Source organism: Haliotis cracherodii, unplaced genomic scaffold, assembly GCF_022045235.1.
Source record: "Haliotis cracherodii isolate W230 unplaced genomic scaffold, xgHalCrac1.p SCAF_1, whole genome shotgun sequence".
Taxonomy (NCBI): domain Eukaryota; kingdom Metazoa; phylum Mollusca; class Gastropoda; order Lepetellida; family Haliotidae; genus Haliotis; species Haliotis cracherodii.
In genome coordinates, this window is record NW_027266264.1 from 30,947,439 (window position 1) to 30,965,410 (window position 17,972).

Sequence of the window (17,972 nt, forward strand, 5' to 3'; positions counted from 1 at the left end):
GAGATGAATCCACAGATGTGGGAAAGTATGCCACTGGTATTGGATTCAAAACCATCTCTTTCCAGACAATAGATCATTTTCACTGCTGACGCTTTAACAATTTCAATAGCTTTGAAAATATCAGCAACAACAGTCCAACTGTAAACAGTTCATCATCTTTTTGGGGTCACTCTGTTGACTTCAGGCAATTACAGATATTTCTTCAGGTCATCCATTCATTTGAGATATTTTGGAACTTTATTGTGATCATGCAGCTGCCCATAATAGTTTAACAAATTTCATATCTGAACTAAGTTTTTATTTAATGGCTAGTATTGTCTTAAACTACCAGTGGATAGAGTAATGGCTTAATTCATGCTAGATAATCATGCAGGTAGCAAAGATACTGTCATTCTCCATAGCCCCCAGTAAGGTTGTCAAGCTTTGGTTGCATGTGGTCTATGGCCCGTATTTTAATTGTATAAAATATTTTATTGATGTATTTGTTGATTTGAATGGTTCAGTATTTGAAACGGTTTGTCTTTTTTGACATATCTTTATCTATATAACTGCTCTCTTCACTATACCGCTGAAATGCTGCCGATATAACATTAAGTTAGAATTCACTCACACAATCAATGAAGATGAGAAGAAGCAATCCCCAGCAACTGGTGTGTTGTGCATCAGTAGACAGAGTGTAGTCGGGGTGATACAGGTCTCCAAAATCGCTCACTGAACCTGTTCAGACAGAGTTCAAGTCAACCACTTCATCTCTTGCATCATTAAATCCAGTTTCTATCAGTCTTCGGTGGAACACTGTCTCAACATTCTGAGGTTGAGGCATCATCGTCTTCCCCACGAAAGCGACTCGTCTGAGTGTCTGTTTGCAAAGTTTGAGTAACAGATGCTGTTTCATTAAACATTATTGCTTCGTGTTTCAGGGGTTCATACTGAAGTGGCTTGTCAGCTCACAGCTCTTTGTCTGTATCCATTTGTTTCCCATCTCATCTTCAGTATCAATTTGTTGGGATGTATTTCTGTGTCCATCCATGATAGAATTCCTTCAGTATCTCATACAAGCATTTTATGTGCAGTACCGATGTGTCTTACTTAATGTTTTGTATCCATTTGTAAAATTTGAGTAAAATCGATTTTTCCATCAAACATAAGTTCCGCATCTATCCGCATAGTTTGAGCCTTATTGGGAAAAACTGATATTGACACGTTGACACAGCAGCCCACAATAACAGATGTATTGTATAAGGGGAAACGTCATGTGCATCTCAACATGTTGACTTTGCAACATATGTACCTCGAAATACAACTTCCAGAAAGAAATTAATTAATCATACCACAGCAAACATCCCAGTGTATTTTTCATGCCAACACTGCACACTGGGCTAAAACAAGGACTCGGCTCGGAGTCAATATACTGTGTCTGAGTGAGGTATTCATGTTAAACTGCGGCATGGTATCTCAGTGGGCTAGCACTATAAATCGGCATCAGTCCGGACTAGTACAAGCAGCCACACAAACACACACACGTACATGCACGTCGCTATATAAGTGCAATAATCTTGGACGCGACGTTAAACCCCATTCCACCACCTGAAATATTAGATGACCCCATTTTTCAAACACTCAATATCAGTGGAATGTTAATAAGACCCATGTCAAGGTTAGAAATGCTGCCTCATCCCGAGCCAGATGGACTTATCTGACTAATGATTCCTTCTGGAATCCTTCTGGCTGACAAGTATATTTGAAACATGAGATGACCCCATTTTTGACATTTCTTAATTATATAATAAGCTGGGATAAAGGCTTTTTCTCATATACATGACAACGTATACATCCAATATATATCAAATCGTTCAACTTTTGACACTTAAACTCTTCTGGCACCAACCAGTCAGTCTAAATTGTGATACACCCCTCGCAGTTTCTGCCGGGTAAAAGTTGGAAGATGGAGCAGTGCCATTCTGAAAATAGATGTTGCTAGATTCTCCTCCTGAGCTGCTTGTTGGTAGGGTTTACATTTTATTATGACGAGTCGATGAATTGATTTGTGTGATCTCCACTGGTTATAAGCACCAGCTTGCAATTGAATGACGTGTAGCCAGCCAGATGTTTAGGCCCTGATTAATATAATAAGCAGCATACAGAGGGACAGCACATAGTCTGATGGTTGTGAGTTAATTCAGATCAGGTTAGTTTCAATAATACTTTCGTAAAAAAAACTTATCTGTTCACTACACCTTCTTTTTTTCCAACCAAATGCCTCTAAAATGCTTAACCATATTTTGTTTTCAGGACACTCAACATCAATGACAATATGATGAGGCGTAAATCTTGGCGAACGAATTTCAAGATAGCAGTGGCTGCACTACTGATAATATATGCAGTGAAACATATATTGACAATGAATGTATATCCGAAAATGCCAATGCTGTTTTCACCCGGGTCCCGTGTCTACACTCAAAGCGGTTCAGAGCTACATTGCCCAAGTGTAAGACTATCTACCCGAGTCCTTCCTCAGATAGCCCTGGCTAGTTACCCTGGCTCAGGCAACACGTGGGTCCGGCACCTCCTGCAACAAATGACAGGTAATGTAATAGTAAGAGTCTGTGTAATGGTCACCATCGTTCCTTTTTTTAGCAGCATCCAGGGATGCAAGTAGCCAACTTAGAAAGTGCTACTGCTACTGGCGATCTTTCAACGAGCAGCATAATTATATGTTCGTTGTCGATTTTAATACAGTGGTGCATAGGACAAGATCACACTGTTACTTACACATAGTTTGTGGGATTCATATTTTGTTTGATAGCCTCTGGGAACGCTATTGAAATAATGGCAACTACATTAACGGTATGAAACACTGGTCATACACTGATGTATTAAGTTCATGATAACTCACGTAGTGTAATGGTATCATTCTTAGATGGGGCATTGAAGTACGGTAGGTCTACGGAAAGTGTGTGTGTGTGTGTGTGGGGGGGGGGGGGGGGGGTGTGTGGCAAGGTGCATATAACTTTCTTCAGCTAGCTCAGAGCACCACGCTTCATTAGCCATGTGTTTTCTCAAACCGAAATTGCGTGTAACTTATTAATGTATCCGGAGCATGGGTCTTCCTGGATTTCTTTTTAGGTTTTAACTTTCGCATTCACAGTCCGGCGCAGCAGTGACTTAGCATTACACCACTGCCGTAATCGTTGATACCAATTAACCTGATTACGTTCGTCTTATGGTAGCTAGGGGGCACGGGTGGTTCAGTCGTCTAAGGCGCCGCGATTCGCTGTGCAGAGTGGCGTCCCTTGGGCACGCCAGAAACCTATGATTGGGGGTTCGAATCCCGGTTCGCCCCGATTATGTTTCTAGGTTTGTCAGCACCATACCCGTGCTCGTGGGTTTCACCGAAGTGGTAAACGTCTGAGACCTGCATCACTTCGGGCTTTCCTCCCACATTAAGCTGACTCGCCGTGATATAACTGGAATATTGTTAAAAGCGGCGTTAAACCCAACTCACACACACACACACACACACACACACACACACACACACACACACACACACACACACACACACACACACACACTTATGGTAGCTAGCATCTGCCCGAGGCTAGGAAGTTAAATGGCTATAAATGTCCAGTTTCCACCCTTTCCGAACCAGGGTGCAATCATGGAGTTATATTTGGCCTTGACTAACGAGTCTCTGCATAGTCCAATCAAAATCGCGTAACTAGATCGACATCCGGTTCGTAAATTGCCATGTAGATTTCGGTCTATTGCAGGATTTGCAAAGAATGTGTACGTCAATAGATATTATCCAAATCTTCTCATGTTTTAAAACAAGGTGCTCACGTATTTTGATGTCCTTCGTGAAGTGAGACCCGTTTTATCACAATATAGATCTTGATTATCGATCAGATCGTCTTGACTGGGCGCCGCCATTTTGTTTGAAGCAAATGCAAGTGATATGAGAGGTTGACCCTGATTGGTCAATAGGAGGGGCAATGGGTGAATTTCCAAGATCTCTTTTTAACATATTGTGACAGTTTATACAAACAGATTGAAGAAAATGTAGAAGACAGTGTAGTTACTTTAACAGACCTTTACCATAGTGCTGCAGAAGAGTTTAAAACAGTGTACAAAGGTAGTAAGTTAACTGACATATCACCACAGCCACCTTGGTGGGATGATCAGCTGGAAGTATTAAAACAAAAGAAATATACAACTCTAAGGCTCCATAGGAAATAGGGACAGGGTATTGCTATATATATAGAATGTAAAAGGAAATTTAAAGAAACATTTTATTTGAAAAAGGAAGATAATTGCCATAAACAGAGGGAAATTCTCAGTGCATCCAGACATGATTCAAAATCTTTTTGGAAAGTGTTAAAATCCTGCAGAGTAAATCATAAGAATCCTTCTAACATAACAGTAGATCAGTAATTTGACCATTTTAATAACCTGTTGAACTGTAATTCTGACTGTAGCTATGATTACAGTGACCCAATATGGGTGACGTGGCGCGTCTTTTGGGTGACGTAGCTTGTCTTTTGGGTGTACTACTTAATTGGGGGAATTAGTCGGTAGCAGCGGTCACGACTGGCTATCACCTTGAATGACAGAGAAGGCTGTTGAGTTGGTGGCGTTTATTGGTGGAAGCAGAGTGACGTTTACACAGAAGTACATTTAATTGTAATAGCACGATAATATATATAAGAGGTTGAGTCACATTCATCTAATTGCATACATGTAATTATAACAATTCAATACGTGTACAACACGTACGATCATAATAATACAATCGGCATACAACCGGTAATAACATGACTGTAAAGATGTTCAATATATTTGTTTAACGGATGGTTATTAAAAGGCATTAATTACGCGAAAATATGTCTGATAGAAAACAGTAGAAAAACAGTCACGCGTGGATATTCTGTTATAAGAGACAATAAAAATACATGTTGGCCGACTCAGTTTTCAATGTTACTAAGTTGCAGGCAAATCATTGCTATGAGTATGTGTCACTGAATGTAGGAACGCACAAGTTATTGACATTGGTACACATACACATATTGGGATGTTGCCGTGCAACTAGTATACTACCATACAAAAATATACATTCGCGAGAGGAAGTATTGTCTGGATATTAAGTCAATGATAATTTTCACAACGCTACGATATAGCCGAAATAGATCTAACCTACACCTAACGGATTAAGATCGTAGCTGACAAAATAAGTTAACAGTTAAGTAAATAGTGACTTAGCTTGAAGGACAGAGAAGGCTGTTGAGTTGGTGACGTTTATTGGTGGAAGCAGAGTGAAGTTTGCTGCTGATGATGATGATTATGATGATTTAACGACCGCTTCAGCCGTCGGCTATTTCGCAGTCGGGGCCAGACGGGTTAAACAATAATAAACAATAGTGGGGAATACGTAAGTAATCGGCTGGCCCAAAAAAATGTAAATTAGGGGGGTTAAAGAAGAAAGAAAGGAGTGTGAAGTGGGGAGAGGTATAGCAGTGGAGATGTAGAGCTGTAAGAATCCTAGTCTAAGGGAAGTAGCTAATGTAGAGACTTAGAATAGTATATAATCAGTTAAGCTGATATGCTATGTAATAATATGTACTATAAAATGAAAAATAACGGTGGAGAGGGTGAGAAACCTATTATAAAAAGTTTGGGCTTACTGGCTGGGGTAGGGAGTCAGGAGAGGCGGGGGGGGGTGGGGGTGGGGGTGGGGGGGGGGGGGGATGAGTATTGGCCCGTGAGCGTGGAAGCTGGGCTTGGGTTGGTGGCTGGTTGAACGGTCATGTTTATTATAGTATGGATATGGGCGAATTTATCGCGCGGACGTCGGAGAAGTCGGTCCGCGCTGAGAATTTGGATCCCGATCCTAAATTGTAAAAGTGTGGATTTTAGGTGTAGTAGTTAAGCTGTGATTTGTTGGGATTTTTCTAAAGTTTGCTTATTAGATTTGTTGTTTTAAGGAATGTAGCTATATGGGAGAATTTAGGGGTATGGTTAAAAGGGTCTAGGAGCAGTTGGATGTTGTTTTTGAGCTGTGGGGGAAGAGAGTTGTATAGTTTTGTTTGTTGTTGTTTATATTGTGGACAGTGGTTGAATATATGATCTAGGGTTTCAGGTGTGTTACAGTGGGTGCAGTTTGGGTGTGGGTGTCTGTTTTGTTTGTGTAGTGTTTCGTGTAAATTAGTTTGGCCGCTTAACATTCTATTTATGATTTTATCTGCTAAAATAGACTTTGTGAAGTTCCGACACTTTGTGACTGGCTTATTGTAAATGGATTTTGTCAAAATTGACTTACAGTTTTGAATATTTGATTTGAAATTTTGAGATATTGTATTTCTTTTGGTTAATGATTTTATCTCGGCTTTACTGGTGGTGAAGTTAATACTTGGAATTGGTGATGGTTGGGTGGTGGCTAGTTTTGCTGCTGTGTCTGCTAGTTGGTTGCCTGTTATGCCAGTGTGTGCAGGTGCCCATAGGAGAGTTATTGTTTTGTTGGTTTCTATAAGTTTTGTGTGAATGTCTATGATATTGTTTATTATATCTTGCCTTGATTTAGATTTTTTATTATTGATTTGAATTAATGCACCTAATGAGTCTGAAAATATAAGGAAGTTTGAGTCAGTGGATATTTTAATGTAGTGAAATGCACATTGTATAGCCAGTAGTTCTGCTGTGATGATATGTGTGTAGTTGGTATAATGGAAATTTGTGGTGATTGGTGTAGGTTGTGTGATCTGTATGCCTAGTCCTGTTATGTCGTTATTTGTCTGTGATGCATCGGTGTAGATATGGGTATGGCTGGGCTAGTTTTGGTGTATGTAGTTATTGGAGATTGCTTTTTTGTCTAGGTTTTTGGGGTCAGGGTGTGAGATGGTGAGATGAATGTTTTATGGTGTGAGAGATCTGTTTCGGGGGGGGGGGGGGGGGGGGGTGTCATTTATGAATATGTTTGGGGGGTCTGAGTGTTTGATGTTTTCTAGCTTATGGGTTTTAATAAGTTTGTAGAGATGTGTGAGATAGGGGGCTAGTGTATGATTGTTTTTGAATTTTTTTAGGGTTGCAGGTCTAAGATTGTTGTATTTAGTGATGATTTGTTTTAAGATAGGGTTTTGTTGGGCCCCAGCCCAGTAGTTGAGGATGGTTTGGTTGTGCCGGAGTTGGATGGAAGTGGTTCCTGATAATAGCTGGAGGGTGTTTAGGGCTGTACCGGTTCTAGTGCCCAGGGCTGTTTTAAGGGCTTTATATTGAATGGAGTTTAGTTTATTATTTAGTGTTTCTGATATGGAGTTGAGGACTGGAGCAGCATAGTCAATCTTAGATTGAATTAATGACTTGTATATATTTAGTAGTGTTTGTTTGTCAGCGCCCCAATCAGTGCCGCTGATGGCTCTCATTAGATTTAAGTCTTTTTGACAAGATGTGACCAAATTATGAATATGGGGGGCCCATGTTAGGTGCTGGTCAAAAGTAATTCCCAGAAATTTAGCTTCCTTTTTGAATGAGATGGTTTGATCATTAAGGGTGAGTTTGGGTGTATAATTTGGCTTATGTCTGTTTTTGAAGAGTAGGCCGATGGTTTTATTAGTGTTAATTTGGAATCCCCACTGGGTAGCCCAAAGTTCTATATGTTTAAGGAGGGGTTGAATTCTTTTTTGAATCTGATTTAGAGATGTTGACGACGTCCAGAAAGAAATGTCATTAGCAAATTTTGCAGTGGTTATATTCTTAGTTTTAGATGGGAAAATGTCGTCAATCATAAAGTTGAATAGTGTTGGAGAAATTATACTACCCTGTGGGGTGCCGTTGTCTAAAGTATGTGGGTCAGATAGAGTGTTTTTGGTTTTAACTGTTATTTTTCTGTCTGTTAGGAAGGAGTGTATGAAATTTAAGATTCTACCATCTATGGCTTTTTGTTAAGTTTTTGGATTAGGCCATGATGCCAAACCATGTCAAATGCTTTACTAAAGTCGATGAACATGGCCACAGTGTATTGTTTTTGGGCGAGTGCTGTTTTTACGTCATGTTCTAAATGTAAAACGTGGTCTAAAGTTTGTCGATTAGACATAAAACCACTCTGGTCCTCATTAAGTATTTTCTGGGATGAAATTTGGAATTTTAGTCTGTTATTTATGACGGATTCCATTATTTTGCAAATATGGGAAGTTAATGAGATGGGGCGATAGGAATCCGGTTCTTTGGGGGGCTTGTCTGGTTTAAGAACCGGTACCACTAGGGCTGTTTTCCAAGAGTGTGGGAGGGAGCCAGAAGTCCAAATTTGGTTGAATAGTTGAAGAAAGAGTTTTTGAATTTTAAGGGGAAGGTGATTTAGAATAGTGTAACTAATGTTATCTGGGCCTGTGGCTGGGGCTGTATTTTTGTTATTGATGGCTGTTTGTAGTTCATAAATGTTTATTATTTTATTGTATGACATGCCTGTGAAGGGTGGTCTGTGAGAGTAGGGGGGGGGGGGGGGGGGGGGGGTTTTAATAGTGTCTTGCATGATGGGAGTGTGGTTGGCGGAGCTGCTAGTGGCCGAGAAGTGAGCATCCATGGCATTAGCCTTTTCTTTGTCTGTATTTAGGTTAGGAAAAGATGGGGCTGAGAAGGATTTTGAAGTGCCCTTTATGGCTTTAAGTTTTTTCCATAGGATTTTGGTATTTTGTTTCCCCATTTTCAAGGAGCTGGTAAATGTTTCCCAATGTTTTCTTTTGGCTACTCTTATCAGTTGTTTAGTTGAATTTCTAAGATTTTTTGCCAAGGGGAGTTTGGTTATGTCCCGCTTGGCTTTATTTAGTGCTTTTTTCCTAAGTTTTCTAGAGTTTTCTATTTCTGAGCTCCACCAAGGGACAGTGATAAGGTGCGGTGAGATTTTGACTGTTGGGATGCATTTAAGGGCTATATTATGTATTGTATTTGTAAAGTTTGTGTTGAAAATGTCGTCTTCGGTGTTGTGTATATTGTGTGTGTTTATTTGATTGCAGAGTGTGTGGAATGTTTTCCAGTCAGCCTTTTTTAGATTGAATTTGGATTGTTGGGGTGTGTGGTCTGAGGGGGGGGGGGGGGGGTGGATTGGGATTGGGTTTGGGATGGGGGTGGGGTTTGGGTGGGTAGGGATAAGGAAATTTTGATGGGCGTGTGATCACTGCCCCATGTGTCCGAGTGGGCCTCCCAGCAGAGTTTAGAATGGAGATGGGGGGTGGTGAAGGTAAGGTCGATTGCTGTGGGGGATTGGAGATGGCTTGTGGGGTACCTAGTGGGTTGGTTATCGTTTAAGCAAATGAGATTGTTTGATTCTGACCATTCTTGGATTAGTTTGCCAAATCTATCTGTATATTTTTTTGTGCCCCACAGTGGATGATGAGCATTGAAATCGCCTAGAAAGATGGTGTTTTGGTAAATAAATTTGGTTAAGACATTAAGGTCTTCACCTGTGAAAGGTTTTGATTTGCTGTGGTAAACATTAATTATACTGATTTTAGTTTGGTTTATGGATGTTTTGATGGCCAGGCATTCAAGATTTGGGGTGGGAATATCTACTGTGTCATAATCAAGATGGTTTTTGATGAAAATACCCAGGCCACCGTGTGGTGGTCCGGGCAGGTTAGTGGGTCGGGGTCTATCTTTCTGAATGAAAACATAGCCTGGGATTTTGAAGGTCTTTTTGGGAGATTATTTAGTTTCTTGGACTGCTATTAATAAAGGAGAGATTTTTTGAAGGGCAATGAGGGCCTTAAGCTCATGCCCGTTGGTGGCGATCCTGTTACAGTTCCACTGGATGAACACCATTAACTGGTTTTGGAATGAGGGGGAAGTTGAATGATTGGTGTTCCGGGCCTAATTTGGAATAGAGTAGATGGGGTTTCATTTGAGGGCCCTTAGGGCTGCCTGGAAATTTTGGAGGGTTTTTTGGTATATGTTTGCTTGGTGGGCTAGGGAGTGGAGTTTCTTGGTGGTGGGTTTTTTGATAAGAATGGCTGCTGATATAAATTCAATGAGTTTGTGGGTGTTTGAGTGGAGTTTTTTGGGGGTGACTATCAGTTGGGGGGTTGTTTTGAATGTTTGGAGTTTGTGAGAGAGTAGTTGTTTTCTTGTTGTGTTTATCCTGTAGTTGATTTGTTTGTTTTTGTGTTGGGGTTGATTTAATGGAATTGGGATGGCTGATCTGGCTGTGTGTGTGTGTGGGGGGGGGGGGGGGTTGGGATGGGTCTGTTAGGGACTGTATGGGTGTGGGTAGGTCAGGGAGGGGGGCAGTTTGGATGGAGAGGAGGGCCGGGACAGGGGGGTTTGGGAGGGTTGGGAGGGGGGCCTGGCCAGGGGGGATTAAGAGAGGGGATTGGAGAGGGACTGGGGGCAGGGGGGGTTGGGGGGTGGGTAACAGAGCCGATTTGGGAGCTGTTGGGAGTTAGGCCTGTGGGTAGGGTGAATGGGTGGTTGGGGGTGGAGGGGGGTGGAGGAGGTGGGGAGGGGGAGTGAAAGTGGGGGGCGGGGTTGGGAAGTAGTGGGGGGGGGAGCTTGGGTAGGGTTGTCTTTCCCAAAGAGTTGTTTACGTTTATTCCCATGGGGCTGGGGCGGGGGGGGGGGGTGGGGGGCAGGGTTTCTGGGATGGAACTGGACAAGGAGTCAGATGTAGAATCAAGGTCAATGAAGTCTGGAATGGAGTTGTATGTGGGAATTGTAGCGGGTTTGGGTAGGTGGGCTTTGGTAATGTGTTTGTTAAGTTTAAGGATTTGTGACTGTTTGATCGGGCAGGTGTTTTGGGTAGCTGTGTGACCTTCTGTTTTACAGTGTATGCGATATGGGGCCCATGTGCATTCTGCGGCTTCGTGTCTGTACGAGCCTCACTTTTGGCACATGGGTGGCTGTCTGCATGTGGATGTTGGGTGGGTGAAAGAATGGCATATGGAGCATTGTGGGGGGGTTTTCCTTACTGGGTTGACTTTATATGTGAGGGTGCCGAAAATGATGTGTGTAGGGAGTTCAGTTGTTTTAAATGTGAGGAATATTGTTTGGGTTGTAGTCCTGCCCGGTATGGGTGTACGATTATTGATGCCTTTGAAGTTTATGATCTTGGGTTGGGTGTGGTGTTTGTTGGCCATGTTTATGTAATCTTGGATGTCATCCAGTGAGTCCCTGTAGTCTATGTAAATAACCCCTTGAGTCTGTGTAAACCATTTAGGCACCTGCCATGTAATGTTAAGTCCATCTATAATGGGATGTCTGCTGGCATATGTAAGTGTTTCATGGTTTGGAAATGTGAGTTTGTAGCCCCTGCCGCATTTGTTTATGTGTTTGTAGGTGATATTTGCTTTGTGCATGCAGAGGGCGAATTTGTTTGTGGAAAAGGTGTCGTTTAAAGGGGTGGATGTGGTAGAGAATGCGAGTAGGATGTGTTTGGTTAATGTAGTTGTTTGTGGGGGGGTTTGTTGTGAACAGGTTTTTTTAGTTGTTTGTTCTATTTCGGGGGGTGAGTGGGAGGGGCCTTTTGTTTGTTTAGGTGATGGTTGTTTGTTTTCTGTTGGGGGTTGTACGGCTTGGGGTTTGGGGCTGTTGGATTATAATTTTAGGTTCAATGTGTTGGTTGGTAGGGGGGTGGTGTGGTGTTGTGGTTGGGTTTGGGGTGGGGGGAGGGGGGGGGGGGGATGTACCTGTAGGGGGTGGGGGGAGGATAAGGTTTAATTCTTCCAGGTCGAGGCCGAAATCAAAAGGGACTGGGTTTGTGTTGTGTGTTGGTGTGAGACCTGGAAAGAAGTGTTGTTTGCTATTAATGTTATTGTTTGGTTCTTTTGTGGGTTTGTTTTTTGTTTTAAGTTTATCTTGGAATTTTTGGCTGAAGTTGGTGTTACTGCTAACGGCTGAAAAGTGGTTGGCGAGATTATTTGCTTTTTGGGTGGGGTTGGTTGAGTTGTTAATGTTTTTTTATGTCGTTTTAAGCCTCTAATGGCGTGGATTTTGCGCCAGACCGTTCTGGCATCTGTACGGTTATTTATACCTTCGCAGAATTTTTTCCAGTCTCTACTTTTGGCTAGTTGGACTAGTTTTTTAACCTGGTGGTTTAGTTCGTGGGCTATGTTTAGATGTTTGTAGTCACGTTTTGCTTTATTGAAGGGTAATTTACGTTTTCGTCTAGTCTGTTCTATTTCCTCATTCCACCATGGTACCGTGGGGTTGCCTAGCCTGTCTTAGATGTTTTGAAGGGGATGGAGGTTTTGGCTGCGTTTATTATATAGTCTGTTAGGTTTCTGCAATAGGTTTCTGGACCATTATTTTCTATTTCGTTTAAGTTAGCTTCGTTGCAGATATCTTGGAATTGGTCCCAGTTAGCTTTATTGTAATGGAATTTTGGTTCTTGGTTTTCTGTTTGAATTGGTACGTTGGTATTTCCTATGGTTATGTTTATGGGGAAGTGGTCACTACGTAGCAGGACGTCGTGCACTTCCCATTGAGTACTTTGAGCTAGATCTGCGGTGCATATGGTTAGGTCGATAGCCGACATTTTTTGGTTTATCTTATCGTACCTCGTGAGTTGGTTGTTATTTAGGAGTACTAGGTCGTTTGTTTCTATCCATTCGGAAATTAATTTGCCATGATTATCTATTTTATCATCTATGCTCCATGTAGGATGGTGAGCGTTAAAGTCTCCTAGGAATATAGTAGATTTATCGCTTATTTTGAGTAGTTTGTTTAGATCCTCAGGTTGGACTTTTTGTTCCGCCCAGTGGTATATATTTATGATGTTTATTTTTCGGTTATATAATGTGACTTTAATGCCGTTGGCTTCTAGGTTTGGCGAGTCTATTTTTATTTCTTCGTAATTTATATCTTCCCTGATAAATATGATTAGTCCTCCTGCGGCTCTTCTTGTTTTTGGTTTTGCTCTGTCAGTTCTAACTGAGTTGTAGTTAAGTAGTGTAAATTTGTTTTTTTTTGAGAATTTGGTTTCCTGGATACAAGCAATGTGAGGGCCTTTATTTAGTTTAAATTTAGTTTTTAGTTCATGGCCGTGGGAGGTGAGTCCGTTGGCGTTCCGCTGAAAAATATTTAGTCCTTCCATTATTGGGTTCGGGTGATTGGTGATTTATTTTTTATTTTTTATTTTATTCCGTGACTTCTTTTAGATGGAGGTTAAATAGGAAGAAGGGAAGATGGGTTAATTTTAGATTGAAAGCTACTTTGTGGAAGGATTTCATGCTACCTTTGGTGAGTTTTGACTATGCATGTATACTTGGAGTAAGGTGAGGTTATTTAGGTTTTGGGTGTTAGCTGGTTGGGGAGTTTTGCGGTTTAGTTTTTTCTTCCTTTTTGGGGCTGAGAGGGAAGTTTGGTTTGTTTTAGTTGGAGTAGTGTCTATAGTTTCCTCAGCAGTGGCGGAAATCTTCGTCATCGGTTAGATTAGGTTTAGCATTTTGAGTTTCCATAGGGGAGGCATGTGATGTGGAGGGTTGTGTAGGTGTTTGCGGGATGGGTGTAGCTGTGGATTTCTTAGTGTTTGTGTTTTTTTGTTGTGCTTGCTTGTGGGGGATTGTTGTTGCCATGTGGGCTGTAGGGTGCTTGGATGTGGGTCGTGTTGTGGCGGTCGTTTTGTGGTTTGATTTGCATGCGGGGGTTGATGTTTTGGCTATGTTGAGATGTGGGAGGGTTCATGGTTGGTTGAGTGGCTGCTTGTGTGTGTGAGGTGGGTGCGGTTTCTCGGTAGGGGCCCCAGACAGAGCTGTCGGTTATGGGTGTGGTGTTTGTTTGTGGGGTGGCGTTTGGGTGTGGTGTAGGGAGGAGTGGTTTATATTTAGGTGTAGCAAATTTTCATGTTTGGATTTTGGCCGCGTCTATGTTTATGTGTTTGTTTGCCTGCTGGGTGAGTGTGTGTCTGTGTGGACATTGGTTTGACAGTGAATTGTGTTGGATGGATTTGCAGTGGATGCACCAGGGTGTGCATGTGCCTGAGCAGTCTGTTTGTGCGCATTTTTTACATTTAGTTTCAGAGTATGTGCACTGGGAGGCAGTGTGATTGTATTTGAGGCACTAAACCCAGATCAAAGCAGTTTCACTCCTGGCCGCTCAACCCTAGATAACCTCGCCCGACTAGAGCAAGATATTAAGAGAGGACAACTAAATAAACAATATACCACAGGCATATTCTTAAACTTCTCAAAAGCTTTCGACATAGTATGGCACGACGGGCTAATACAAAAACTTTAAAAAATAGGACTCATAGGTCAGATAATAAACTACATCCAGGACTTCCTAAACAATCGTAAAATAACCGTTGGTTGGTATAGACCAAACACTATCGGACCAATGTCCCTTAGAAAATGGCACTCCCCAGGGCAGTATCCTCAGCCCCACCCTCTTCAATATAATGATAAACGATCTATTCGATGGCCTATCCCCTAAACTAAACACATCAAAATTCGCGGATGATCCGCACTAAAAGAATTAAAAGAATTAAAATGGCCCAAAATTTACTCCAAAAATCTCTAAATAAAATACAACAATGGGCTGACAAATGGGGCTTCTCTCTTAACTCAGAAAAAAACAACAGGAATAGTATTCAAACTCCCCAGTTAGAGCCAGTTAGGCATCTTAGGGTGTTTCGGTCTTTACTGCATTTAGTTGTTAGGTTTTGGATGTGAGCATCCCAGGTGAGATGTTCATCGAAAATAAGTCCTAAGAATTTGGTTTGTTTTTGAAATTTGATTGTTTGGTTGTTTAGCTGGCTTCTGATAGAGACGATGTTTAGTTTATATGCTAGTCATTAGGTATAAAGAGTGTTTAGTAACTTTAGAAGTTCTAGGACAGTTATTAACACGTGTCGTGTCAGCCCTATGGCATTCGCGATTGTCCACTTCCAGAAAACATCCTGTGTTGATTTAACATGAATTAGTAAAGGTTAATTAGGGATGTCCAACACGTTAATTAATGTCAAAACACTGTCATTTCCTGCCCAGGATATCACACCCCTACACGCTAAGGTCGGTGAGAAACATTCTCATCAAAGAAAACACACAGTCAAGACTGTAGATTCCCGTCGTTTAGCTACAAATCCTGTGATGTATTAAAGGTTGAAGAATTTTGAAATGAACTGTCCGAAAGTTTATATCTAAAATTTTGGAATTGGATACAGTGATAAAGTCTTATATCAATATGTAGACTCATAAATATTGGTTTTATGTTTTAACGGAGATATGATGTTTTCTTATGAAATATCGCGTAATAGTGTAATTTGCATGCTTTACCATTCATTGTACCGTTCTAAACCATGTGAATGTTGTATGTCAGTCAATCGGGTGGGAAAACAGCCCAATCCTCGCTCTAGAAAGGGGAATGTTAATCATTTTGCAAGTTTAAATGACCCCTGATACTGAATTATTATCATTTTCATATCGTAGCCTGTATTAAGGAATATATTTTAGATCTAAAATCAGAGTATAACATTCGAGGGTCTATCCCCTAAAGTAAACACATCAAAATTCGCGGATGATGGAGCCATCTGGATCCGCACTAAAAGCATGAAAATGGCCAAAAATCTACTCCAAAAATCTCTGAATAAAATACAACAATGGGCTGACAAATGGGGCTTCTCCCTTAACTCAGAAAAAACAACAGGAATAGTATTCAAACATAAAAACATGAAACCCGCCTCCCCAATCCTCCAGCTAAACAATCAAACAATCAAATTTCAAAAACAAACCAAATTCTTAGGACTTATTTTCGATGAACATCTCACCTGGGATGCTCACATCCAAAACCTAACAACTAAATGCAGTAAAGACCTAAACACCCTAAGATGCCTAACTGGCTCTAACTGGGGAGCCTCCAAAGATACTCTCCTCTCTCTCTACATATCCCTAATAAGATCAAAACTAGACTACGGCTGCGCCATATACAACACCCTAAACAACTCTCTATCTAAAAAACTTGACTCAATACAATATCAGGCTCTCAAACTCATTACACGCACCCAACATGGCACCTCCTACACCTCACTTCAGGCCTTAACAGGAGAAATGCCACTAAGTCTACGCAGGGAACAGCTAAGCTTAAATTTCTGGGCCGCGTCCCAATCAAACCCTCTCATAGAAAACTTAATAAACCAAAACATCAGCCCTAAAAACCAAGCTCTAGCTCGTAAACACCCCTTACTTACCCCAATATCCCAAAGAATAACAAACTACCTAAATGAACACCAAATTGAAAATCTTAAACAAAACTGCAAACAATCAAATATCTTCACCCCTAAACTTAAAATACCCAAACACAACACTAGCTAGCCAAATAAATAAACAAACCGACCCAAACATAGCTAAAACTACCACACTAGCATACATACACAAAAATTGGCCAAATTGGTGTCACATTTACACGGACGGATCCTCAGATCCGACCTCCAAACACACGGGTTTCGGAGTCCATACCACACAACCAACTAAAACCACACAATCCTTCCGACTCCCAAATAACCAATCAATATTCACGGCAGAACTAATGGGCATGGCCTCAGCCCTCCACAATCAAGAATCCAAAAACCACCAAAAAATCCTAATACTTACTGACTCTCTAAGTGGACTACAAGCGCTCCAAAACAAAAATACCAAAAACCGACCTAAATTAATAAATCAAATACTTAAAAGCTCCAACGACCTAACTAAGGCAGGCAAACAAATAACCTTCTTGTGGATACCCGCCCACGTAGGAATATACGGTAATGAAAACGCCGATAAAGCAGCTAAACTATCCCTCAAAATCCCAGAAATAAGCTTAAACTTACCCATCTCAAAATCAGAAATTAAAAGTGTAAACAAACAAAAAATCACAAAAAAATGGCATAACCTATATCTAAACTCAAATAGCCAAATCAAAAGAGTGCTCAGCAAACCACTAACCAAACCAAAAATTCTCCATCCATCAAAAAAAATCGACAGAGTAATCACTAAACTCCAAACAGGACACACCAACCTAAACAACCACCTAAAAAAAATTAAAAAACACACTACAGGTAACTGCCCACACTGCAAACAACCAGAAACCCCAGAACACGCACTCATCCACTGCACACACTACCTAACACATCGAACCGCATTACAAACCACCCTCAATCTAAACAAGGCTCTCACTCTAGAAGCAATACTAAACCCACAAAATAAACTAGAAAAATTCAAGGCCTTAGGCGTATTCTTAATCAAAACGGAACTAATAAAACGCATCTAAAACCATAATAACCTACCAAATCAAAATCACATAAACAAACAATCACCATACCCAGCTCCCTTAGTTCTCCTCCCCAACCCCATCGGCATCTATTCCAAATCTCAAAATTCCCAAATTCTATATAAGCAACCCCTAAACCCCCTCTTGGGTTGCACAGACCACCCTCGCCCCGTTCGGAAACACATTAAATGGCCTGGCCGGGCCCGTGTGCGAAATACGCATCAGTCGGAAAGCGCACGTTAAATCTCCAAAGTAAGTAAGTAAGTAAGCAGAGTATAACGGACAGCCTGAGCTGGAGGCGCGCGTGGATATATTGACAGTTTGTACGTAGTTAGTGTTAAAACCGAATGTTTGCGAGGATTAATAAGATTTCTGAATTCTGTTACAACAGTAACCGTACATGTATTTGTTACATTAAGTCATTTCATTCAAATTTGTTTGGTATGATTATGTCATATAAATATTTTAGGATGGAAGGTACAGTTACCAAACAAAATATGCTGAAATATCAATTGATTATGACCATATTTCATAATCTATTTTTTAAAGTAACCCTCCTTACATTAAAGATAACTATTTAAAGAATATAGTACTTAAAGACATTGCAACAAACCGAATGATCAGGAAGGAGACTTTATACTGAGGGGGGCGCGAAACATATCCGACGAGGGAGATTTTATTTCAGAACAGATTCTCCGGGGGAGATTCTCCGGGGGAGAATCTGTACCGGTATAAAATCTCCGGGGGGA

At 41.1% G+C, this 17,972-nt stretch overlaps 1 protein-coding gene across 1 annotated transcript in view; it reads left to right on the forward strand.

Moving 5' to 3' along the window:
* The first annotated feature begins 2,419 nt into the window (after nt 1-2,419).
* LOC139455247 (WSCD family member AGAP003962-like) overlaps nt 2,420-17,972 on the forward strand; it is a 30,904-nt gene continuing 15,351 nt past the window's right edge. The window contains exon 1 of the mRNA XM_071236801.1: nt 2,420-2,585. Within this exon, the coding sequence (XP_071092902.1) occupies nt 2,420-2,585 (166 nt within the window). The remainder of the gene's footprint in view (nt 2,586-17,972) is intronic.